Below are 24,162 nucleotides of genomic sequence, written 5' to 3'. Positions count from 1 at the left end.
AAGACAAAAAATTGGAGCTCAATCAGTTTTATATCAGCCACCATCTTTTTTGCATAATGTTAAAGGACTCAGAACAGATTGAGTGGTGATATGCTGATTTGAAAGCCATTATGGCTGCCTCAAAATGACAAAAAAAAACAAAGAAATATGCCTCTCATTTAGCCGTAGGCTGAATGTGTAATCTTAAATGGAGATCTTACATTTGTAGCATGAATTAGTTTTAGTTTTTTTAGCGGTACTAGTGCTTTGAAGAACCAGAACCAATATATTGATCTTAAAATTAGAAGTAAAAAAAGTTCACACAAAAAAAAAAAAAATAATAATAATAATCTGTTATTATTTACTCGGGATGGGAAATTTAACGTTAAATTTGTGTGATTAAGTGTTGACTGTTTAACATGTTCAAAAAATGTACGTAATTAATGCAGTATTTGTTTTTTCCACTTACTGTATCTTCACTAAAGCTTTTCTCCACGTCTTGAGGCTAAAACTGGGAGTACTTGCTGGTCTCGCTGCAGGTTCTAGCACAGAAACTGATTGTGTGAAGCAGCGCACGCTTCTTCATTACACGTGACGCATGTCTCAGGCATAATAAATACGGGAGCGGATTTACTGCATGGAGTATGTAGACTTCACCTGCAAGTGTGAAAGTTTTTATGAAAAAAAAAACCACAAAAAATGTATTATTTCCCATATGCTAAATGCTAAGGGGAAATGTATTTATTTATTTATTTTTATTTGGGGGGGGAGGGGGGGGGGGATTATCACAGTCTGGGATATGTCAATGATTAGCAACAACACTGATTTTGATGCATTATTATTTTTTGTGCAGTGTCAGATTTAAAAAAATAAAATAAAAAATCACACTCAGTACCTTAGAGGACAAAAATGTCTTTGCCAAAAAACTGCATAAAAATATAATAAATTAATATTCTTTTCAACTTTCACTGACTTAGATCAGTCCTGATCAAAACTACCAAATATAAGTTCACTTTCAGGATTTTAACCCTTTAAATGCCCGTTTGTTTACATAATATTATTTTTTTTTGTTACACACACGCACACAAATTTCAAATACAAAACACACTCTGACATCCATACCAACACACCCACACAATTTTAGCTGCATCATTTATTCAATTGGTCTGTAGTGCTCTATAATACAGCAAACAGAAAATAGGAAAAAAGCATGTATTTGCTCCATAGGCTAAACATGAGAAAAATGGCGCCATCTGGTGGAAAATATTAAAAATTTACATTTTGAAGCCAGGGCTCCGGAATGAAAGTATAATATAATAGAATTCATGATTTTATGCTTTAATGGCACTGGGATCAAATATTGCTGTTTTAATAGGGACATTTTTGTCCTTAAGGTCCTAAGTGTAACTATATAGTGTACACAGTGTATTATATCAAAATTCCCCCCCAAAATACACACCTTTGGCTAAATTTATGCTGTTGGTATTAACACAGCCAAAATGATCGAAAAAAACAAAAATGAAAGACAAAAATGTCCCGAAGGTCGCACAAGGGTTAACTAATGTAGTTAACTAATGTTAACAAATTCATCATTATATTTAAATGTTACAGATATTTTGTGGTGTTATATCAGATGAAAACTAAAACTAGAGGCCTACTAAAACTAAATAAAAACTATTAAGAGCAATTTATAAAAAATAAAAACGGAAAAAAAAAAAAATAGATCTGCGCCATTAAAACTAAAGCGAAACTGAAATTGAAAACCAAAACACAAAACAAAATAAAAATAAAAACTAGTTACATTTTCATAACTATTATAACCAATGAGAATCCACCTCACGAGCGTGGCACTCAGCTCCTGTCGGAATGAATTGAAAACACCTGTTCAGCTTTGCTCACCACATGCCAGTGGACACATACTGTAGGTCACTGTCATCTGAACCAGTGTCAAAAACAAAACCGCGTGAGAGAGACCCAGCAGGTGCACGGTAGAGACTGAGCGGTACACAGAGAAAATTCTATTTTTGAGATTTTAAACTTCAGCCAATTAAATGTCAGCATTCAGGTTTCAGATCTGTATGTATAGTGTCTAATAATGCATTGGCCATGTACACTTAAGTTTTTCTTGCCAATAAATCTTGATATGAATTGTATCTGCCCATTTTATCCTATTTAAAAAGATCACTGGAAAACGGAAGAAGATTTTGCCCAAATTTGAATTACAGCATACCAACTGATTTTATGGCATGTATTAATATACTTCAAAACATTTGTCGAATTTACTACAGTGTATCTGTAGAAAAAACAAAACATTTTAACATGTACATTTAAATCATTAAAACAAATTATATCTAGTATCTTGCAAGTTCTTTGAGACAACGTTTAAATTGAATATATTTGTGATTATATTAATGTTTGTTTAATGTACCAGGTACTACGACTTGTAGCAATTAATACAGAAAAAAACTAATTAATCGATTCACATCCCTATTATTTGCTTATCAAGGTCCAAACCTGTATGACTTTCTTTCTTCTGTGGAATTTAAAAGTAGATATCAACTGGCCTAAGTTAGCCTCAGTCAATGAAAGTGAATGTTGACTGAGTCTGTCAGTCCCTAACGTTCTGCCCAGTTTTTGGATGAATTGTCCATTTAGGAGATTGAAATGTAACATTGGTAACTTTTGACATCTCCAAAGAACCATATAGCCAAATCATAATAAGTTCATTATTGAACCTAAAGTGCTGCAATAAACCATTGAAGAACGTTTATTTATGTGTGAGCAACTACATTTAAGTTCTGCTTTGGACACTTTGAAAAGAGCAGTTTCTTTCACTCCTTTAGATTTTTGTTTTGTTTTGTTTTTTGTTCATATTTTGTTTTGTAATAACCAGCAGCAACATTAATTGCTGAGCCTTTTCAATGTTAGTCACACTTGTAGTTCTCCATGTTTCTTACTTGAAATATCAAGTTTTCATTTGCACATATTTTATTTTATTTGCAGGTTTGCTGGTGCGTTGACAGAATTAGCTAGTTTTAAAATTAATGTGCATTAGTTTCATATTAATTAAAACAATATGAATAAGCTCAATTGTTAAATAGCTGCGTTCAATCAATAATTTATGTTCTTTGAAATTTGCCTTTAATTATTGAAATGTTTTTTTAGAGGTGGATCTCTCAAATAGTTCAAGTGTACCAAACAATATGTTTGCAGTTATCAGTGTTCGTAGAGTAATCACCATGACTACAAAACACTGATTCATACACAGTATGATCACCATATGCTAACCATGTCTAATTGTCCAGAACTGCCTCCTTGTGTTTTTAAGGTGCAGTCAAGTAATTGAAGCAATCTTAAAAATATTCCAAGAGATATTTGGAAATTCGCTACATTCCAACAAACACTCCGTTAATGAAACATTTCTCAGTTTGCACACCATCTGTGTGCAAGTGCTTTCACAAGTATAGCTGACCATATGTCCATCATTAATTATATTTTTCCTATTGAATATATGCTTTTTTGATGCACTCAAGGCTGTGGCAGAAAAAGTCGCACCATTCTTTTGAGAGATGTTTTAGAGCAAAAAAAAAAAAAAAAAAAATCTGATTCTCTGTATGATGTTCAAAAGAGTAATGCTTTTATTCAGTTGCCTGCCAGGTTTTGTTGGAGATTTCTGTGAGGTGGAAATGAATGAATGCTGCTCGGAGCCATGCTTTAACGGTGCCATCTGCCAAGACCTCATCAATGGCTACCAATGTCACTGTCGACCAGGTGAGGCTTTCACATTAGAAAAAAATGATGGTTTTTTTTGTATTTACATTCAAAATCTTAACACCTTCCTTATCACCTTATCCCCTTCCGGTTCACCTCTCATGGCATGTTATGTACTGTATTGACTATATATGCATTTGCTCTTGCATGAGTTACAATCAATATGGCATGTAGGTTTGTGCTTTAGGCCTATAGGCAGGGTTCTTCTGACAATCATGGAAAACATGGAAATAACTGAGAATTTTCAAATGGGGATTTACAGGACTGGAAATTAATCTGTTTTAAATTTCTGGTATCAGTATTTTTCTGCTCAACTATAAAATATTTAAAGGTGATGCAGTTTTTTTCAATGTTAAAATAATAAATAAATAAATAAATAATGATATAAGAAACCCATTTGTAGGTTGATTTCCCTAAAAAGTTCATACTTTCAAAACATTGCTCTGTTTGTTTGAGCATCCCGATCACCCTGGCACAGCATGTCGGATCAACTCGTGGTGTGAGGTCGGGGGTGGGACTATCTCTTTGTCCAACCAATGGAAGACAGGGGATGTTTTTGGGAAAAGTGTTTGAAAAAGTGTTTTGTGATTCCGTTTGATAGCTTAAGTTGCACAAACATTACAAACCCCATCTTTAATCATCAAGAAATTACTCTTTGTGAGTGCAGTCTTTGTAAACAATTTTTAAAAATCCTTTTTCAGTAATCATGAATGACTTTATAAGTCAAGGATTTGTCCAAAGATGCAGGAAACCTGTATAGGGAATGCTGCAAATATTCATGAATATTTCATGGCAATGTGGTCATGCATTGTCAAATTAAAATTTTCCCATTATTTAAGTGATCTTCTTGACTATCTTTTGTCTAAAGATGAGAAATAAAGGGTGATGAAAGGGCTAGACCTCGTGCATCTTGATATGACCATGCAAAAATCACTTATGCTCCTCTTGGGAATAATTTGCTCTTGGAGGCTACTGAAACAGACACAAACCTCATATAGTATTAAAATGTATTCAGCTCTCCCTCCTTCATGCATGTGTGTGTGGATAATGATACTTCCCAGAACAGGAAAATGAGGGAGGAACAGAGATGGTGGAGAGAAGGAGAGCCATATGAGGGGGGTTGGTGGTAGTTGGTTGTTGGGGGGTGTACTCGGGAGTGCTCACTGTGGCACTCTGGTTTCTTGTTACTGGCAGGTTGGACAGGCCTGCACTGTGAAGATGACATTAATGAGTGTTTACTGCAACCATGCAACCAGGGAATGTGCATCCAGAATGAGCCAGGCCATGGCTACACCTGCTTCTGTCGGCCTGGATTTGTGGTAAGTCTTGCTGAGTACCCACCCCCCTTCCTCCCTGAGCTCTTCATCTTCCCCTGAGGTGATTTGAGAGAGACACAATCCTGTTTGTCTTTCTCCTGTCAAGAATTTGCCATCCACTTGTTTCCATTCCAATATTGCAATGGCCTTTTAATATGATTGACGTCCTCAGAATGGTATCCAGCACACCAGTGGTGTTTGGTGATTTTCAAGAGTGGTGAAGCAGAGATGTCACAACAAAATGTGTACTCTATTTGTCTATTTTCTTTTAGGATCAGTCAACACTGCTCCCAAAAGCAGCTTCTCAAAGTACTTCTAAAGAGTGAAATTACTTACATAATTTTTGAAAAAGCTCAGAACTGTATTTTTATAATATTTACAAATGCCAGTAGACAAGATTATTCACTAAAAACTAAATTAAACTCTTATTATCAGATTAAATCTTATAATTTTACTAATTCAAGGTGCTAACTGATTTTGAAGATGCTGTATTTGAAAATATCTTTCATAAATTGCCCCTATTAACAGACATTACTGAAAATCACACTGGTCTCTGTGACTGGTCTCCATTGATGTTGGGGGACCAGCCCACATTTACCCATTCAAATAACAGCCAATCAGAGAATGCTTGCTGCACCATAATTCTGGTGTAGTCTTAAAGGGATAGTTCACACAAAAATGAAAATTTTCTCATCATTAACTCATCCTCATGCCATCCCAGATGTGTATGACTTTTTTCCTTTTGCAGAACACAAGCATATATTTTTTAGAAGAATATCTCAGCTCTGTTCGTCCTCACAATACAAGTGAATGGTGACCAGAACTCAGAAGGTCCAAACAGCACTTAAAGGCAGCATAAAAGTAATCCAGAAGAGTCCAGTGGTTTAAAGGAATGTTCCGGGTTCAATAAAAGTTAAGCTCAATAGACAGCATCTGTGGCATAATGTTGATTACCACAAAAATTAATTTCGACTCATCCCTCCTTTTCTTTAATAAAAGCAAAAATCTGGGTTATAGTGAGGCACTTACAATGGAAGTGAATGTGGCCAATTTCTGGAGGGTTTAAAGGCAGAAATGTGAAGCTTATAATTTTATAAAAGCACTTACATTAATTCTTCTGTTACAGCTTGTGTATTATTTGAGCTGTAAAGTTGTTTAAATGGTCATTTTTCCAGTCATTTTAGTCTTTGTTGACATTACATCATCATGGTAACAAAGTTGTAAAATTGGCTATAACTTTACACAGAAAAGGTTAGCAAGCGATTTTATCACACTTAAATCATGTTTACACGCATATTGTTTATGTCTTGTTGCAATACTTTTGAAAAAGTGAATATTTTAATCTTCACAAATTGGCCCCCATTGACTTCCATTGTAAGTGCCTCACTGGATCCTCAATTTGTGCTTTTTTTAAAGAAAATGAGGATGAGTCAAAATAAATTTTTGTAGTAATCAACATTATGCCACAAATGCTGTTGACTGAGTTTAACTTGTATTGAACCCGGAACATTCCTTTAATCCATGTCTTCTGAAGCAATGTGATCAATCAATCAATCAGTCAATATTTAAGTCCTTTTTTACTATGAATCTCCACCTTTGACCAGTCCCTACCAGTAGGTCACTGAATATAAGTGAAAATGTAGATTTACATTAAAAAAGGACTTAAATATTGATCTGTTTCTCACCCACACATATTATATCACTTCAGAAGACATGGATTTAACCACTTGAGTCTTTTGAACTACTTTTATGCTGCCTTTGTGTGCTGTTTGGACCTTCTGAGTTCTGGTCACCATTCACTTGCATTGTATGGACCAACAGAGCTGAGATATTCATCTAAAAATCTTCATTTGTGTTCTGCAGAAGAAAATCGTACACATCTGGGATGACATGAGGGTGAGTAAATGGGAGAACTATCCCTTTAAACCACTGCAGTGCACATAGGTGCTGCCATAGCTGAAGGCTTTGGTAATAATTGCTCCTGCTGCTGGGCTTAAGCTCATTTACACCCTTTATCAGCTGGATTTGAGTTTTGCACCCTGCTTGAATTCTAATGTCCTCTACCCAGTTGTGTACACTGTGTTTATTTCAGCACATTGCATCAAACTTTGTACATTTTCACCATAATGTTGTATGATTTTAAAAGCCCTCATTGCTTCTTATTATTGTAATGGCAACATTGTTGCACGTAGACTCAAATCATCCTGTATCCCAGCAGGCATTTCAAACACATAGAGAAAATTGTTTATTTGAGTTAAATGTTCTGAGAAAAGTCTCTCTTCTTTTCTCAAAGAATAATGTATTATTATTTTTTTATCTCAGGGGAAGAACTGTGAATATAATTACGATGACTGCTTGATTCGATCATGCCCTGATGCGTTTTCCTGTGTCGATGGAATCAACAATGTCAGCTGTATACCTGTGGAGTCAGACACACCCTCTGCTCCATCCATCTCAGTCGTGCCATGGAGAACCATCCACCCCATCCTAGAGTCACCTCCCACTGCAGCACCTGAGGAGAACTTGCAGAATGCTGAGCAGCCAACTGGTTGGTAGAAAAAAAATCAAATGTACATGCTTTTGGATTTTACTGTAGATACTTTTGTACATTTTTAGCAGCCCAATAACACCTACAAGTCTTAAAGGAATATTTCACCCAAAATCGTCAACGTTCAAAACAGGTATAATTTTTTTTTTCTTCCAAATTGTCTCAAACATGCTTTTACATATTAAAAATTGGTGCATGAAGAAATACCATGCTAGGTTTGATATCAGTAAAGCCAAACATTTTTCATAACCAACAGTTTTGGATGAGCATGAAGGCAAATTAATGATTAATGAATAGAATAGAATAGAATAGAATAGAATCTAAAATACTTTCTCTTATCCCATCTAAATTTGCAGAAATTATACACTTCACTGTTAAGAAAAACAGATACTATTATGTTACAATGACAATTAATAGTTTCAGATACATTACTTACTAAACAAAACATCATGTCAAACAAACCGTCCTTGACATGTTTATTCAGTTTGTTCCCTTAATATTTCCCTAATAATCTATATTTTGTGTCACTATGTTCCCAAATTATCTAGGAACCCTTAACGTTTGGGAAGATAAACATTCACCATCTGTGGTTTGTCTGATAAAAAGAGCTTTTTCAGCATTTGTTCCACTAATGTTCTCTGAAGAAGCAGTAGTTTGAGCAAACTCAATTAGATTTCACTGAAAATTATGCCTAATTAGGAACTTAAACTGCGCTATGGTTTATGATGTTTATTAAGTATGACACAAATCGGCCATTTGTAACAATGAATACGTCATAGAGTGCTAAAATGTCAGTGCTTTAAAATGCTAAAATGTGGAACTTGAGCACTAAATTTCCACATCACTTAGGAAATTGAACAAGCCTGGCAAATATTTCCAGACAATAGACTAATAAATGGATTCTGGAGGCTAAGTTTGTCAAATCATTGAAGAAAATTTAGTGAAGCAAAGCCCATGCAAGTTATTTTAGACTTATAAATCCATGAATACACTTAGATTTCCCTAAAGCATGACTTTTCACTTTCTTTCTCAACTGATTTGGAATTAGCTTCTTGCCTTCAGCTATTTTCAAAAGATCTTTCTTTTTTCTAAATAATGTATTTCGCAGTGTTAAAGAATGAGAAATAGATGCCATTCTTGCAGCTTTGGCTGAGTTTATGTTGCACAGTTAATCCTTTTTTTATTATTATTATTAACAATTTTTATTGATTCCATTCAACAAATTGAATAAACATAACAGAAAATGTGGAATCGCACAGTTAATCTTTGAAAGCTGTACTGCAACATAACAGTATTTCGACTATTCTGAGTGATCCCAAAATCAATAGGCTAGTTACAGGGCTAGTATAAAGGTAAATGTGATTCTGGCAAATGCTGTGTGAATGATTTTGACATTTAAGCTAGGAGATACGGTGGCCCTGGGGGGCACAACACAATGGAATTAAAACTCTCTGCAGTTTGAAAAATGCAGTAAACAAAGAAACTGCATTTAGATCTCTAGAGGTTAGAGAAATGTGCCTGGATATGACTGCATGTATGTTTTCTCAAAATATACCATCTACACTAATTTCTTCTGCCACCACTGAGAAAGACAAAGTGTGTGTAAGTCAGCGCCCTTGGGGAGCAGTGCAGTTGATTTTCCAAACATGCACTTTACAGAAATCAATTAATTTGCCATGTGGAAGGCAAATGCTACAGCTTTGCCTGGGTGTCCACATGAGTTTTGCTCAAGTGCCCGAGAGGTACACGAGCTGAGTAATCGCTCTCCGATTGTCCAGACAGGATGGAATTGAGGCCATTTTTTTGGAAGATAAAACTCAAGGAAGCTACTCTATTCCAAACTCAGAACTGCTGAATGAATACATCATCAGACATTGACTCATTGAACAGGCCCTTTGCAGATTCACAACTAGGGTTGCATGATTATGACAAAATTACAATTGTCAATTATTTCCCTTGATGTTATAATTATATTATAATAATTATTAATTAAAAGTAATTATTCATTTAAATTAATAGAACGTTAAATACTTATTTTGTGTGGGACTGCATTGCATATTTTTTATATGGACAACACATTCAAAACAAGCTGATGACTGTGTTCCTCTGTTAACTTATTTCTATTTCATACATTTATAATTTATTATGTTTCACATGAGTAAATCAAAAACGTTCGTAAACAATCAACTTCACATTGGTCTTCTTAGTACACAGCCTGATCTCATTAATGTACGTAGCTATTTGTACGTTAATATTTGTAACATTTTTAAATGTACATGTTTGTAAGTTTGGATAGACACTAAAACATACAATAACGACATTTGAAAGCATCTAAAACATAAAAAGTTTTCCATATTTACAGCTTTAGAAATGTAAAATATTGACGAATCCATTACAACTATATTTTAATACACTAATCGATTATAAATATATTTGTACATTTTTACTGTTTTATAAATATTTTAGATTGCTTAACCCTACCCCAACCTCTAAACATAACCCAATTTCAAAAATATAAAAACATGTAACAAGTAGTTTAATATACGGCAGGGGCAGACTATCCATAGGGAGAACTGGGACTTTTCCCGGTGGGACAGCCGCAAAATGGGGTCGAACGGGCCGCGATAAGCTGAAATAGGCCACCACGTTATGCCAAACAGGCCGCGACAGGCTGAAGAGGGCCGCAAAACGGCGCTGCAATATGCCGAAGAGGCCCGCGATATGCAGAAAAGGACAGCAACACCACCCCCACCCCTGCTCAACAACTTTTGGGCCAGTTTCTATGTAAAATCCAGGGCTGCTTTCTTTTCCCAGTCTGCCCCTGATGTACAGTAGCAATAATTTTTGTTACAATATATTATTTTTATTTATTTTTTTACAGCCGCTAATCCCACACCTACTCTTAAACCTAACTATTTATTAAGCATATAAAACACGTAAAAGGCAGATAAATCTAATCACAATAATTTATTCTGAAAAATTCAGTACAAAAGTAGTCCAAAGGGTGATGTGCTCCCTGATGGCATACAATAGCATTGTGTGAGGTGGCGAGTAGAATTTAAATTATTAATCACTGTAAATCTTCTCCTGATGCATTACATGGTGGCGCTGTCATATCTCATTCAAACATATACATCGCAGACACTTGAGAGCCAATGAGCATTTGACATCACTGCCATAAAACCGCTGGTCCTTATGCTTGAGGCGGCAGTTTTCGAATTTTGAAAACAAAATCAGCAAGGGTTGATGGTTACAGCGGGCAGATGGAGATGGAGATCATTGAATAAAAGGCTTGAATTTTGGGTCTGTTCTTCACCGAAAGCAATCTGAAGATTTGGAATATAGCTAACAAATGTATGGATACATTTTATTATTGTTTTGTGGTGCTTTTTGTGGTTTATTTTGTTTTTTGGAATATTCTGAAAACTCCTTTTGTGTCCCATGGCGATAAAAATTTTTATTAAATTAAATGCTTAATAAATGATTAAATGATTACAGAGTTTTTATTCATTTTAACATTTTAAAGTTTAGTCTTGGTTAAAGTGATGTAATCCTTTAAAACGTTGTATAGGGCAGCAGAAATCACACAGAACTGAATGAACCCATTAAAATGTCATATTATAATGTCAGCTGCATTAAATAAATGTGATGACATTTAACTAATCTCACTGATTATAAATTAAATGTAATTAACTGATAAATCTATGAATTATTCAATATTAATCCATTCAAACAGTACATGTAAACATTTGTATGTTTCTATAGGTGTTAATAAGCAAAATGATGAGGTTTAGATGCTGTCAGTATGTCAGTATTGTACGTTTCGGTGTCTATGCAAATGTAAGAGAATGTTCGTTTGCTACAAACCAAATTTTACGTAAGAGTACATACAAATTCTCATGAGATCATGTTGTAGTATAAACCAATTTGGTGGGTTGGTGGAAAGAATAAAAATGGTGTCTGATGGAGTAGCAATTTCGAATCCAGGGTGTGCTGAGTGACTTCAGTCAGGATTCCTAAGCAACCAATTGGCCCGGTTGCTAGGGTGGGTAGAGTCACATGGGGTAACCTACTAGTGGTCGCTATAATGTGCTTCTTGCTCTCGGTGGGGCACGTGGTGTGTTGTGCGTGGATGCTGTGGAGAATAGCGTGAGCCTCCACATGCACTAGGTCTCCACAGTAACGCGCTCAACAAGCCACGTGATAAGATGCGCAGACTGACTGTCTCAGACGCGGAGGCAACTGAGATTCGTCCTCCCCCACCCAGATTGAAGTGAGTCACTATGCCACCATGAGGACTTAGAGCGCATTGGGAATTGGGCATTCCAAATTGGGGAGAAAATCCAAAAAATAAATAAATAAATAAATAAATAAAAATGGTGTCTGATGGAGCGGTTCAAAGATATAAATTAATTTATAAACGTCCATTTTTTAATATATATATACTATATATGATTCCATTTCAACCAAGAAATAAGCATTGTAGTCATTAAATATTTGCTTTGTTATCTCTAAAGTTAGTTTGAAAGTAGTTTCCTTTAAAGGAATATTCCGAGTTCAAAACAAGTAAACTCAGTCGACAGCATTTGTGGCATAAAGTTGATTACCACAAAAATAAATTTTGACTTGTCTTTCCTTTACTTTTAAAAAAATAAATAAAAAACTCTGGGTTACAGTGAAGCACTTACAACGGAAGTGAATGGGGGCCAATCCATAAACGTTAAAATGCTCACTGTTTCAAAAGTATAGCCACAAGTCAAAAACAATATGCGTGTTAACATGATTTTAGTGTGATAATATTAGTTTCTAAACTTTTCTGCAGAAAGTTATAGCCAATTTTACTACTTTGCTGCCATTACGACATAACAACTGCAAAAACAATGATTTATACATTTTTACAGCTCAAAAATACACAAGTTTAACAAAAGAATTAAAGTTCTTTTCTAAAATTATAAGCTTCACATTTCTGGCTTTTTTTATTATGCTACAAATGCTGTCAATTGAGCTTAACCCAGAATATTCCTTTAAGAGGAACCATCATACAATACTTTTTATATAGTCACTGACTGACAAGGCAGCAAGGCAGCTGCCTTCAGTTTCATTATTATCCATCCTTTCCTTCCCATTGCACAATGAGGTCTGCTACGGATTCGTTTGAAGACTTATTCAGATGAGTCAAAATATTTGTCATGGAAAAAATGAGAGCAGAATATTAGACCTTAATGAGCAGACAGAGTCTTTAATGTCGGATCCGATTTTCATTTCATTGCCTCGCAGTCAGACTGCTTTCTGAACACATCCTCAAACATTAGTCTTAGAAAATAATAACTTGAGAAAGTAATGTCTCCACACAGTGGTTTTATTAGTGGCACTTGATAAGACAAGAACATGAATGAAAACAAATCATATGGCTTATTGAAGAGTGGTGTGCTATAACTTCTAAGCGATCAGATTTACAGTTTTGTCTGGCAGACGAAGAAAAACGGACAAAAAAATTCTGTAGTCTTACTGTTCGGACCTGAGCCATTTCTAGGGACCGAAATATCACAGAGATTGGGATAGAGCTTATTTGATTTGGGCCAGTAAGCAACTACCTAGCAACCACCTAGAAGACCCTAGCAACCACCAAGCAATGCACTAAAAACCACACAAATACCTTAGCAACCGCATAGCAATGCCCTGGCAACCACCCACAACACCATCGCATCATGACGGTAACTTTTGTACAGGCAAGCACCACTTACATTTTCAAATTCAAATGTAAAAATTTATTTTTTTAGAACAAGGAATATATACTGTAACTGTTGCAGATAGACCAACGGAATCTCATCAATATGTCTATCTAGGTCATAATCTAAAAACATCTTCTGCCCTAGGTGCAGCTATAAATAGATATAGCTAGGAACTTGGATGATACCTCTGCTCGTTCTCTTTCTTTGCTGTCCTCTCCTCCTCCTCATCTGCCTGTTCAGCACACTGGGTATAAAATGTATTTCAAAGAGAAACAAAAGAGAGATGAGTTTGAAATTCTTTGAAAGCTTGTTAATGGCAGTAGAGTCACGGTGATTTTGACGCATCTCTCCAAATGCAACGACTGGACAAATGGTTGATCTAACACATTGGTAATGCAAAGAAACTGTGATACAAATGGTAGTTCATCTAGAATTCCATCATATTTGAAAGTGAAAAAAAGAGGCTGTCCAGGATGACATCTGGACATTTTTGTGAAATATGTGATTGTGTAAAACCATATGTGGTTAAAGGGATATTTCACCCAAAAATGAAAATTCTGTCATCATTTACTCAGCCTCATGTCATGCCAAACCTGTGTGAATTTTTTCTTCCATGGATTTCCAAGATTTTTTTTCTATACATTTGCAATGAATGGGAAAATGTTGGCCTGTTCCTAGCACAAGCTATTGTATGAATTCAGGAGACTTCAAATATAGTGCACCAGTCCAATGGCCCACTTTTATGATACTTTTATGCTGCTTTTGCATCCATTTTAAAGCTTCAAAGCATCAGCCCCCATTCATTGTAAATGCATGGAAATTGTTTTCAAAATTTCTCCTGGTGTGTTCCACAGAAGAAAGTATGATTGAGCACAAATACAGTATGTTTTCCACTACCCTACACACTGTCAAAAATTATTTAAGATTTTAGCATTCTGAAGCTTTCACGTGACTGAGCTGTTGAATTAGCCACGCCCCCTCATTCCAAAACCCCGTCCTCCAAATATAATTTTGAGACCAAAACCGTGCAAAAGAGCAGCATTGTTTGTTCCTGTGGCTGTCATATTCAACAGTGGCACAATAGCGCCCTCAACTGACAAAAATTATGAATCATAGCCTCAATGATCCACTTCAAATACAACTCTATGAGAACAAGCAAAATTACTGACACGTGAAAAGTGTCAATGTCCACGGTTCACTGACACATTTTTGTTTGCTGTTTACAAAGTCTACAGCTGCCACAGAGACCGGTGAGATATCTCAGGATGCTTATTTCATTAATATCTTTAAGGGAGTAGGAACATTTTGTGCATACTTTTCCATGCAAAAAAATAGCTTACAGCACCTTTAATTGAGCCATGTTTTTGTGCTACATCTCTTGGTGCATGGAGTAAACATGATATTGTAAAGAGTTCATCATCATAATAATGTCATGCCCTAGTTTTTATGAAGTGTTAGGCTAGTTATATTGCTGGCCACATAATAAATAATTCATAAGGATGTCAAGATATCCTTAAGTATTAAACGGAAAGTCTGTCCTCTTGCAAACATGTTGAAGTGTTCTGAGCCCACAGACCTGCTTGGCTGGGCCTTGAACTCAGATGTATATAGTACAGCTGATGAATAACGTGGTACACAGACAAGGCATAAATCATATGACAATAAAGTAAAATGACCATTAATTTATTTGCATAACTAGCTTTGCATTATTCATCATGGTTTCAATCTGCTCAATCTGTATCTCATTAGCATGAGTTATGATTCTCATAAATCTGAGAGTTTTATGTCATGTCTGTCGTATTTTCTGTTGGCCTCTTTTTGCTTGTATGTTTTTGGTGTGCTTGTGCATATGTGTGCCCATGCTTAGCTATAGTTTCAGGACAGATTTTTACCCCAGACTTGAGCTAAATGTGGCAAAACCTAATGTGTATATATATATATATATATATATATATATATATATATATATATATATATATATATATATATATATATTATAATTTTTTTAATTTATTGCAAAAAGTTTTCTTTTAGGGTTAGGGTGTAGGTTAGTCTACAGCAATTATTAATTAAATTTATATAACAATAAAAGTTTATGGTATGTCCCCATTTACATAGCTGAGTAAATGTGTGTTCAGAATTGATTTAACGTATGTATGAAATGAGAAATGTAGACTTTATTTATCTATGACTGTAAAATTCTTGTTTTCTGTAACCAGGGGTTAAAGAGGGATTTTGGAGATGTGGGAACCCTAAAATCAGGTGATGGCAAAGTAATAGCACACCTCTTCTCAACAAGCCACATTATTTAAGGTATCATTCACGTCCTTAGCGCAAACAATATCGAGAAAGTTAGGGGCCATTCGGGTGAATGCGTTCTTGTGTATAACAAGAAAACAGCTAGAATACATTCAGCGCAAAGAATGGAACAGAATGTACTGTAGTTGTCTCGTGACACATTTTGATTGGTTCTTTTTACTTGACTGAGTGTCTAACAAATGTGGTTTTGCTCAATGTCAAAGATGCAGTGGCCAAAACGCATTCAGTGTGAATGGTCCCTTAAGCATCAGAGTTTAATACTTGGAGTTAGGCGTTTGCAACATTACCATTATAGTATTACTGTAGCTTACTATTGATAGATAAAACAACAGTAAGGGCATATTTTTAAATGGTCATTAGAAGAAAGAAAAAAATGCTGATCTTTTTCTCACACACTCACATGCTCTATCCTTTACAGAGATCCCATAATGTAATACTCATCAGAACAACTGGCAGTGATCCAGCAGAGTCAGCATTTTAAAAACATAAGCAATAATGCTCTCAAAGTATTTGCAGATGTATTTTTTGCAATTCGAGCTTTATGTTAGAGATTTCCTCACGTCCTCCCATTAGTGTCTTACCGGCCTTTCATAGCTCTCTGTCGGTAATAACCATTGAATGAGCTCGCAATCACCTGTTCCTATTGACCAGTTCCAAACTATTTGAATGTTGAAGAACCAGAGAGAGCAGAATACACCAACCAGAGCTTCCAAGTGGAAGCTCAACACGTTCTCACTGCCAAGGCGTCAAAAACTGACGCTTGTGCAAGAGCCCAGCGTGTCAATCTACAGACGCCAAAAGTGCCCTCTGGCCTCAGTTTCCAACGCAACCGGCAAGTGCGTTTTCAATGAGTAACCTTAGATGTCAGCTGACTGACGCGAATGGCATCAGAATTTTAGCATCGTTTAATTATACGTTGGGGTAAAATGTTCTCATCGTGACATATGTTGGGGGAATTATTTTCATTTTATTGAAATCAGCAGCATTTATTCACAGTTGTTAATATTTATCTGTTGTTTATTTGTCTCAAATCAAACCAAATCAAATCACTTTTATTGTCACACAACCATATACACAAGTGCAGTAGTGTGTGAAATTCTTGGGTGCAGTTCTGCGCAACATAGCAGTCGTGACAGTGATGAGACATATACCAAGCTACAATAAACATCAAATTTACACAACACAGTTTAAAATCTAATATACACATAATTACACACAACACAATATACAAATAATAACATACAATGGACATTATACAATACACACAATATATAATACACATTATACAATAAAAAAAATAGTATATATAGTATATATAAAATGTACAGTAGGTTGTATTGTACTGTATTGACATTCAGGCTGTCGGTTGATAGTCAGTTGCCAGTGTGTTGTTAAGAGAATATAATTTATGACAGTCCAGTGTGAGATAATAAGATTAATAAAGTGCAGTGCTGATGTATATATTGATCGTGAGAGATCAAGAGTTCAAAAGTCTGATTGCTTGTGGGAAGAAGCTGTCATGGAGTCGGCTGGTGTGGGTCCTGATGCTGCGATACCACCTGCCTGATGGTAGCAGTGAGAGCAGCCCATGGCTCGGGTGGCTGGAGTCTCTGATGATCCTCCGAGCTTTTTTCACACTCCGCCTGGTGTATATGTCCTGGAGGGAGGCAAGCTCACCTCCGATGATGTGTCTGGCAGTTCGCACCACCCTTTGCAGGGCTTTGAGTTTGTGGGTGGTGCTATTGCCGTACCAGGTGGAGATGCATCCAGTCAGGATGCTCTCTACAGTGCTGGTGTAGAACCGTGTGAGGATGTGGCAGTTCATTCCAAATTTCCTCAGCCATCTCAGGAAGAAGAGGTGCTGATGAGCCTTCTTCACAACGGCCTCAGTTTGGACGGACCATGTGAGTTCCTCAGTGATGTGGACACCCAGGAACTTGAAGCTGCTGACTCTCTCCACTGGTGCTCCATTGATGGTGATGGGGCTGTGTTCTCTTTCTCTTCTCCTGAAGTCCACCACAAGCTCCTTTGTCTTTCTGACGTTGAGGGAGAGGTTGTGCTCCTGACACCAGTGTGTCAGAGTGTGCACCTCCTCTCTGTAGGCTGTTTCATCATTGTCAGTGATCAGACCAACCACCGTCGTATCATCAGCAAACTTAATGATGGCATTGGAGCTATGTGTTGCCACACAGTCATGTGTGTACAGGGAATACAGGAGTGGGCTAAGAACACAGTCCTGCGGGGCTCCAGTGTTGAGGGTCAGTGATGAGGAGATGTTACTGCCCATTCTAACCACCTGGTGTCTGCTTGACAGGAAGTCCAGGATCCAGCTGCACAGTGAGCTGTTTAAGCCCAGAGCCCGGAGTTTCTCATCAAGCTTGGAGGACACTATGGTGTTGAATGCTGAGCTGTAGTCTACAAACAGCATTCTCACATATGTATTCCTTTTTTCCAGGTGGGAGAGAACAGTGTGTATTGTAGATGCAATGGCATCATCAGTGGAGCGGTTGTTGCGGTAAGCAAACTGCAATGGGTCCAGTGATGGAGGCAGCACAGAGCAGATGTAATCTCTGATTAGTCTCTCAAAGCATTTGCTGATGATGGGGGTCAGAGCAACAGGACGCCAGTCATTTAAGCAAGTGATTTTGGATTGCTTTGATACAGGCACAATGGTGGACATTTTAAAGCATGTGGGGACCACAGACAAGGAGAGGGAAAGGTTGAAAATGTCCGTAAAAACACCAGCCAGTTGGTTTGCGCACACTCTGATGACGCAGCCTGGAATGCCGTCTGGACCCGCGACTTTACGGATATTCACCCGTCAGAAGGATCGGGTTACATCCGCTACAGAGACGGAGAGTGAACTAACCTCTGTAGGTTCGGCCACGAGAGCTCTCTCTGCGAGGGCTGTGTTATTTCCCTCGAACCGTGCATAAAAAGTATTTAGCTCATCCGGGAGAGAGGCAGCAGTGTTCAAGGCAGAGTTTTTATTCCCTTTAAAGTCCGTGATGCTATTAATTCCCTGTATACTGTCTATTTAATCTTTCTGTACACATCCTACACTGCTGAAGTGACCCGTTTCATTCTGGGTGTATTCCGAGTCTTACAATCATTTTATGTGAAAAACAAACCCAAATGTTCGTTTTTAGTCACCGATCACGGTCACTCAGCATCCACCGTAACATAGCCTGCACAAGTTTCGTTCTAACACATTGAAAAATTTCCACCTCAAGCGTTATGACATGGGTTTGACGTCAGCAACTCATCAGCGATTTTACCATTGGCTCTCTTCTTGTGACCGGTTGTGATGAGCTCAAATTCGGCTATATTAGTGTTTTGAATGAGACGTGCTGGTAGAATCAGAGTGACAGTGCCTTAATGGAAGGGGAATATTTTTGCCGATTAAAACCTTTAGTTTCAATCTGCTATTCACACAATGCAATTGTATGGTTTGGAATATTATTATAGTGCATTTTTAAAAATAAATTATCGTGACTGTACTTGACTACTTGTTAATTCTTTTATATTGTTGAGAATTGGTTAGGTTTAGGCATAAATGTGTGGTTGGGTGCATAAAAATATCTATACAATAGTATAATGTACTGTATATCAAATTATTTTTACTAAACTTAAGTGTCTCTTTCACGTTTTATATGGTTGATAATTGGTTAGGTTTAGAAATGGGGTTAGGTTAGGACATCTAAAATATTATAAATGATTGTATAATGTAATATCACACTAATATATTTATAAGTATTATAAAACATTGAGGTTTGGCACATAAAGTAATATTCAAAGATTGATAATGGCCACCAAAGTTTTCTTGTTAAAAACAACTGGGTTTCTTACTGTGTCAAGGAAAGGATGCCAGGAGGCACCTTTGGCGTCATCATGCAAACGCGGATGGCTTCTGCATAAGCGTCAAAATTGGACACATAGGGAATGAGAACGGGTTGGGAAGCTAGCAGCTGAAATGCAGGTTTCAAAAGGGAACTGGAGTTAACTGCTAATGAGGCAAGTGTTTGCCTCCCGGCAGCAATCATGGACTGCATGAAAGCCTTAAATCAGTCCAAACAAGCATCTGAAATTAATGAATGGCTCAGGCTCAGAGGGCTAATCATCAGTGCTGGTAAAACTTCCTGAAATACCGGGGGAGGGAGAAGGTAGACGCTACATAGTTGCCCTGCATTCATCCTCATTAATTGGAGATCACATCTTCTCTTTTCACGATAATTCTCCATTCTTTTGGTCACAGTTCTCACTTTAAGGTGTGTGTGTCCTATTATGTAGTGCAAGACCTAGCACAGCCTACTGTTTTTTTTTTTTTTTCGACAAGCAACTTAATTGCCAAAGTTCCCCAGAGACCTTCAGTGGAACATCAAAAGATGCCTGCATTATAAAGATTTAAAGTCAAGCAAATATTAAAAAAGGTTTTATCTGCTGTGGGTCCATTTATCTTGACAGCAGTCACAAAATGCATGCTCTGTTTTTTTTGGTTTTTTTAATACCTTGTGTCTTTTGGGCACTTTTTCTGGTGTTCCATCCCTGATTCCAAACTAAATCTATACTGAAAGTGCAGTCGCAAGAAACATGGAAGCTCGCATTCACTGTATATACTTACAGATGCACTGTGCAAAAAGGCAATAAACCCTCTATCCATTATTTAACATTACATCAAGAGATTTACATTGTCGTGTGAATGTTGATACTTTGCTAGGCCTACATTTTTCAACTTTATATCCATGTATACTTTGGTGACTACATTTAGCACAAATGTGCACAATAAACTATTTTATTTTCACAAAGTCTGATACAATAAAGATGTCGATCACTCATACTGTTAATATTTACACTTAGCAACAACTACAATGTCTGTCTGAAACAGAAGGCTAGCTTTTAGGCTAATATATTCTTATATGCTTATACAGTACGTTCAAACTTTTCATGTACTCTAAGATCCAGTAAGGTCTATAATCCTATTTTATCATAAAGATCTCAAAATGTTTTTGTAAAATAAAGAAGTTTTAGGAATGTGTGTATCAACAGCCTATAACAGTTTTGTCAGCTGAACCCCTATGACTTAAATTATTTATTTGAAGAACCCCCTGATAAGTAATGTAAAATAATACATTTTACATCTTTGCATTTCATTTTTCTGATTCTTGTTAAATTTAACAAACCTTTATAACCTTTATTGTTCTTGTTCTTTTTTTTTATTTTATTTTTTTTATTTTTTTTTATCAAAACCGGTACATATTTGATATTATTTAATTCACCATTAGTATTTCTATTTCAATCAGAAGCTGTGCTACAAATAATTGTTATCTGTTACTCTGATGTAATGTGTTTTTATCCATCATGCTGTCATTTCCCTTATAATTTTACAAACATATGTCATTCCATTTGTTTATGTACATTTGATATATTGATATGATATAGCCAAAACTTACATTTTCAACAATTAAAATGACTTTTCACAGAAGTAATAAAGCCACCATTATAACCTGGAATGATATCAAGTAACATGGGAACACGCCCCTATTAATTCTAAGAAAAAAGATTTTTAATAATAATTTAAACATTATGGGCTCTATTTTCATGTCTGCACTAAGCACAACACAACATCTTATCTAATGTCCAAGAGAGTGCTAATTCTAAGCACAATTTTTGAATTGATCTTGTTTTAAGGATTTTTAGATATTATTACAGGAAAACAATACAAAAATTATTATCAAGAATACGATTTTTGCCCTAATATCAAAGGTCTTACTAGAAAAAAGAAATTACGATCCAACGTGAATTTCATTGATTAAAAAATATGATCGAGCCTGGTAACGTGCATGTAAAATGGCTAGAAATAGCATTTTAGCTTAGCATAAAGCTGACAATTTACACAAGGTTTATTTCTATTTCTTCTACTCCAGACTTACTTCAAACTTACTTCTCTCTGCTCGTATGAATGTAACACATCATAAGAAAGAGTTTTGGCGCTGTTCAAATGCACTTTGGATCGCTTCATTTATATGGATAAATGTTTTCCATCTGAAAGGACTAAATATTAAATGAAACAAATGACAATAAAATGCAAAGTAATCTCTTCAGTAATCAAAATACTTTTGAATGTAACTGTATTCTAATTACCAATATTTAAATTGTAACTGTAGTTGAATACAGTTACATATATTTTTTATTTTAAATACGTATTCCCGTTACATGTATTTCGTTACTCCCCATCCCTGCCTGTGGGTGTATGCATGCAAAATGTGGGTGTACTGGATGTTAATGAAATGGCACAAAGCTCAGTTTGCTCTATTGCGGAGGAATAGGTCATTGTGATAAGACTTTTGTGAACCACGTCTGTTTTCAGTGCAGTGTTTAAATTCAGTTCTTACATTTTCAGTTTAAAAATTCCACCATCAGGTGGTAAACTAAGTTTATGTCCAAACTCTGAAAATATAGTGGAACATCAAATTATGTCCCTGAAAATCACAGTTGTAGCTATTTTATGAAACAAAAAATTGTGAGGTTAGTGTTAAACTGTCTATAGGTCATGGTTTATTTTTCAGTTGTTGTTGTTATTATTATGTTTATATTTACATTTGTATTTATGATCTAATTTGTATTGGCATTTTTTCACCTGTTTTTGTAGAATGATTTTTAAGTCGCTCCAAAAGGGGCTGATGGAAGAAGTTGGAGAGGATAAAATGTTTGGAATTGGGGAGGTGGTTTTATATGATTTTTTTTTTTTTTTTTAACCACTTCATCATTTTTATTATATCTTAGTTTCATTTGAAATGTTATTTGAATTTGGAAATCTTTTTGTTTTAAGTTTTTTTGTGTTTCAATAAATTAGTTACATTTTTAAAGCAAATGAAGTGTGTGCAAAAAAAACCCCCAAAAAAACATCCCTCGATCCACATCCTGACCTGGAAGGCTGATACAATCACTGTTAATACTAGCCATTATTTGTGTGTCAGTAGATAAATATGATTAATAATACTCACATTCTCTATTATTTACCGGAGCCTACCTCCAAATCCTGACGAGAACCACATATTCCATGTGTATAAAAGGAGCGTGTTACTAGAAATATGCGTTACACTCAACAAGGATGCTGTTAATGCACAAGAGAACGTACAAATAATTATATTCTTCTAATTCATTGCATACTGCCCATTTACATTACCAACTTCTTATGAATGTGCTGTCATTGTTTTTATCACTGGTGCTTGACAGGGAATGGACTATATAAAAGGACGCTGATGCTGCAATAACCGGAGAAGAACATCATAATTAAATTGCTCTCGACCCAGCCCATTAGCACTTTGCGCTCACAATTTCACCAAACCCACTTACGGCTAGACTTAGTGCATGCTTGCACGAAAATACCAAAACACCTTGGCCCACTGACTTTGTGCCTATGATGTATCGCTTAGCGCTTTTAAAGTAGGGTTCTTTAGCCTTCTGAGGCCCTAGCACTACTGCTGTGTGAATTTTCCATTTACCTTTTTGATTTGTAACCAGTAGCCCCTAATAAACATGCAAAAAAAAAAAACATTTTTAGAGCAAATAGTTTTCCTAAAAATGTATGTCCTCTTATTGGGACTGTGAGACTAAAGTGTAACATTTTTAATAATTCCAAGCTATATAAGGTCAGATATTTTTTTTTTTTTTTAAATCAAATTGTTTATTATGTTTCCAGGAGTGTTGGTTATTCATGTTTTTGAGACGTTACCGAGATTACAGCTGATTTTCTGTAAAGCTGCTTTGGAATAATGTGTATTGGGAAAAGCACAAATAAAAAACTATACAAATAAAAAGTATTTGACTTGATTTGACTTTTATGTTATAATGTTTTTTTCTACTTTGGCAACAAAATCTCAATGTTCTCTCTTTGCACTGTCAAACAAACAAGTGATAGCCAGTGTTGAAGCATTTTACCAAACATAAATTAGCATAATTAATAACAGATACAAGGAATGGCCAGCATCATCCAATCTCTGCCAACCATGTTAAAACAAAATTACACTGTCTGAATTCTGAATCTAAGCGCTGATTACCATTGTCCCATGTCTGCCAAACATGTTGAGTGGTGCAAACATCATCTGCAGCCTGAAACTGAACCTTTGGTCGGATGTTAGGAGGGAATGCACTGGGCAGCATAGGAAAGCTATAGGATTCTCCTTAGCTTGCGCCCTTGCTCCCTATTTAGTGAATGACTTAACCTTTGCTGTCTGTCTGCACTGGTCTCAGAACAGTTCAGAATGCACCTTATTTTCATCCTAACTCCATATAAAGCTTTAGACAGCAAGATTTTTCATCATTTGGATAAACCCATTGATTCTCAATGTGATAAAGCACTGTAAATATAGGATAAATGTCATTTCAAATTACTGTAGTCTTTTAACTCAAACAGGTTTCCAAGTAAAAACGTAATAATATTTCTTACCAGAAGTAGTTTTGTTGGCGTTTCTCGCATAGACAAACTCTGCTTAGA

At 36.0% G+C, this 24,162-nt stretch overlaps 1 protein-coding gene across 1 annotated transcript in view; it reads left to right on the top strand.

The window, feature by feature from the left end:
* Positions 1 to 24,162, top strand: part of eys (eyes shut homolog) — a 293,123-nt gene that overhangs the window by 162,501 nt on the left and 106,460 nt on the right. Inside the window, exons 27-29 of the mRNA XM_051651752.1 lie at positions 3,626 to 3,750; positions 4,945 to 5,069; positions 7,389 to 7,614. Of these exons, the coding sequence (XP_051507712.1) occupies positions 3,626 to 3,750; positions 4,945 to 5,069; positions 7,389 to 7,614 (476 nt within the window). The remainder of the gene's footprint in view (positions 1 to 3,625; positions 3,751 to 4,944; positions 5,070 to 7,388; positions 7,615 to 24,162) is intronic.

The sequence above is a fragment of the Myxocyprinus asiaticus genome, chromosome 23, assembly GCF_019703515.2.
Source record: "Myxocyprinus asiaticus isolate MX2 ecotype Aquarium Trade chromosome 23, UBuf_Myxa_2, whole genome shotgun sequence".
NCBI classification, from domain to species: domain Eukaryota; kingdom Metazoa; phylum Chordata; class Actinopteri; order Cypriniformes; family Catostomidae; genus Myxocyprinus; species Myxocyprinus asiaticus.
This window is presented reverse-complemented; position numbering and strand designations above follow the sequence as displayed.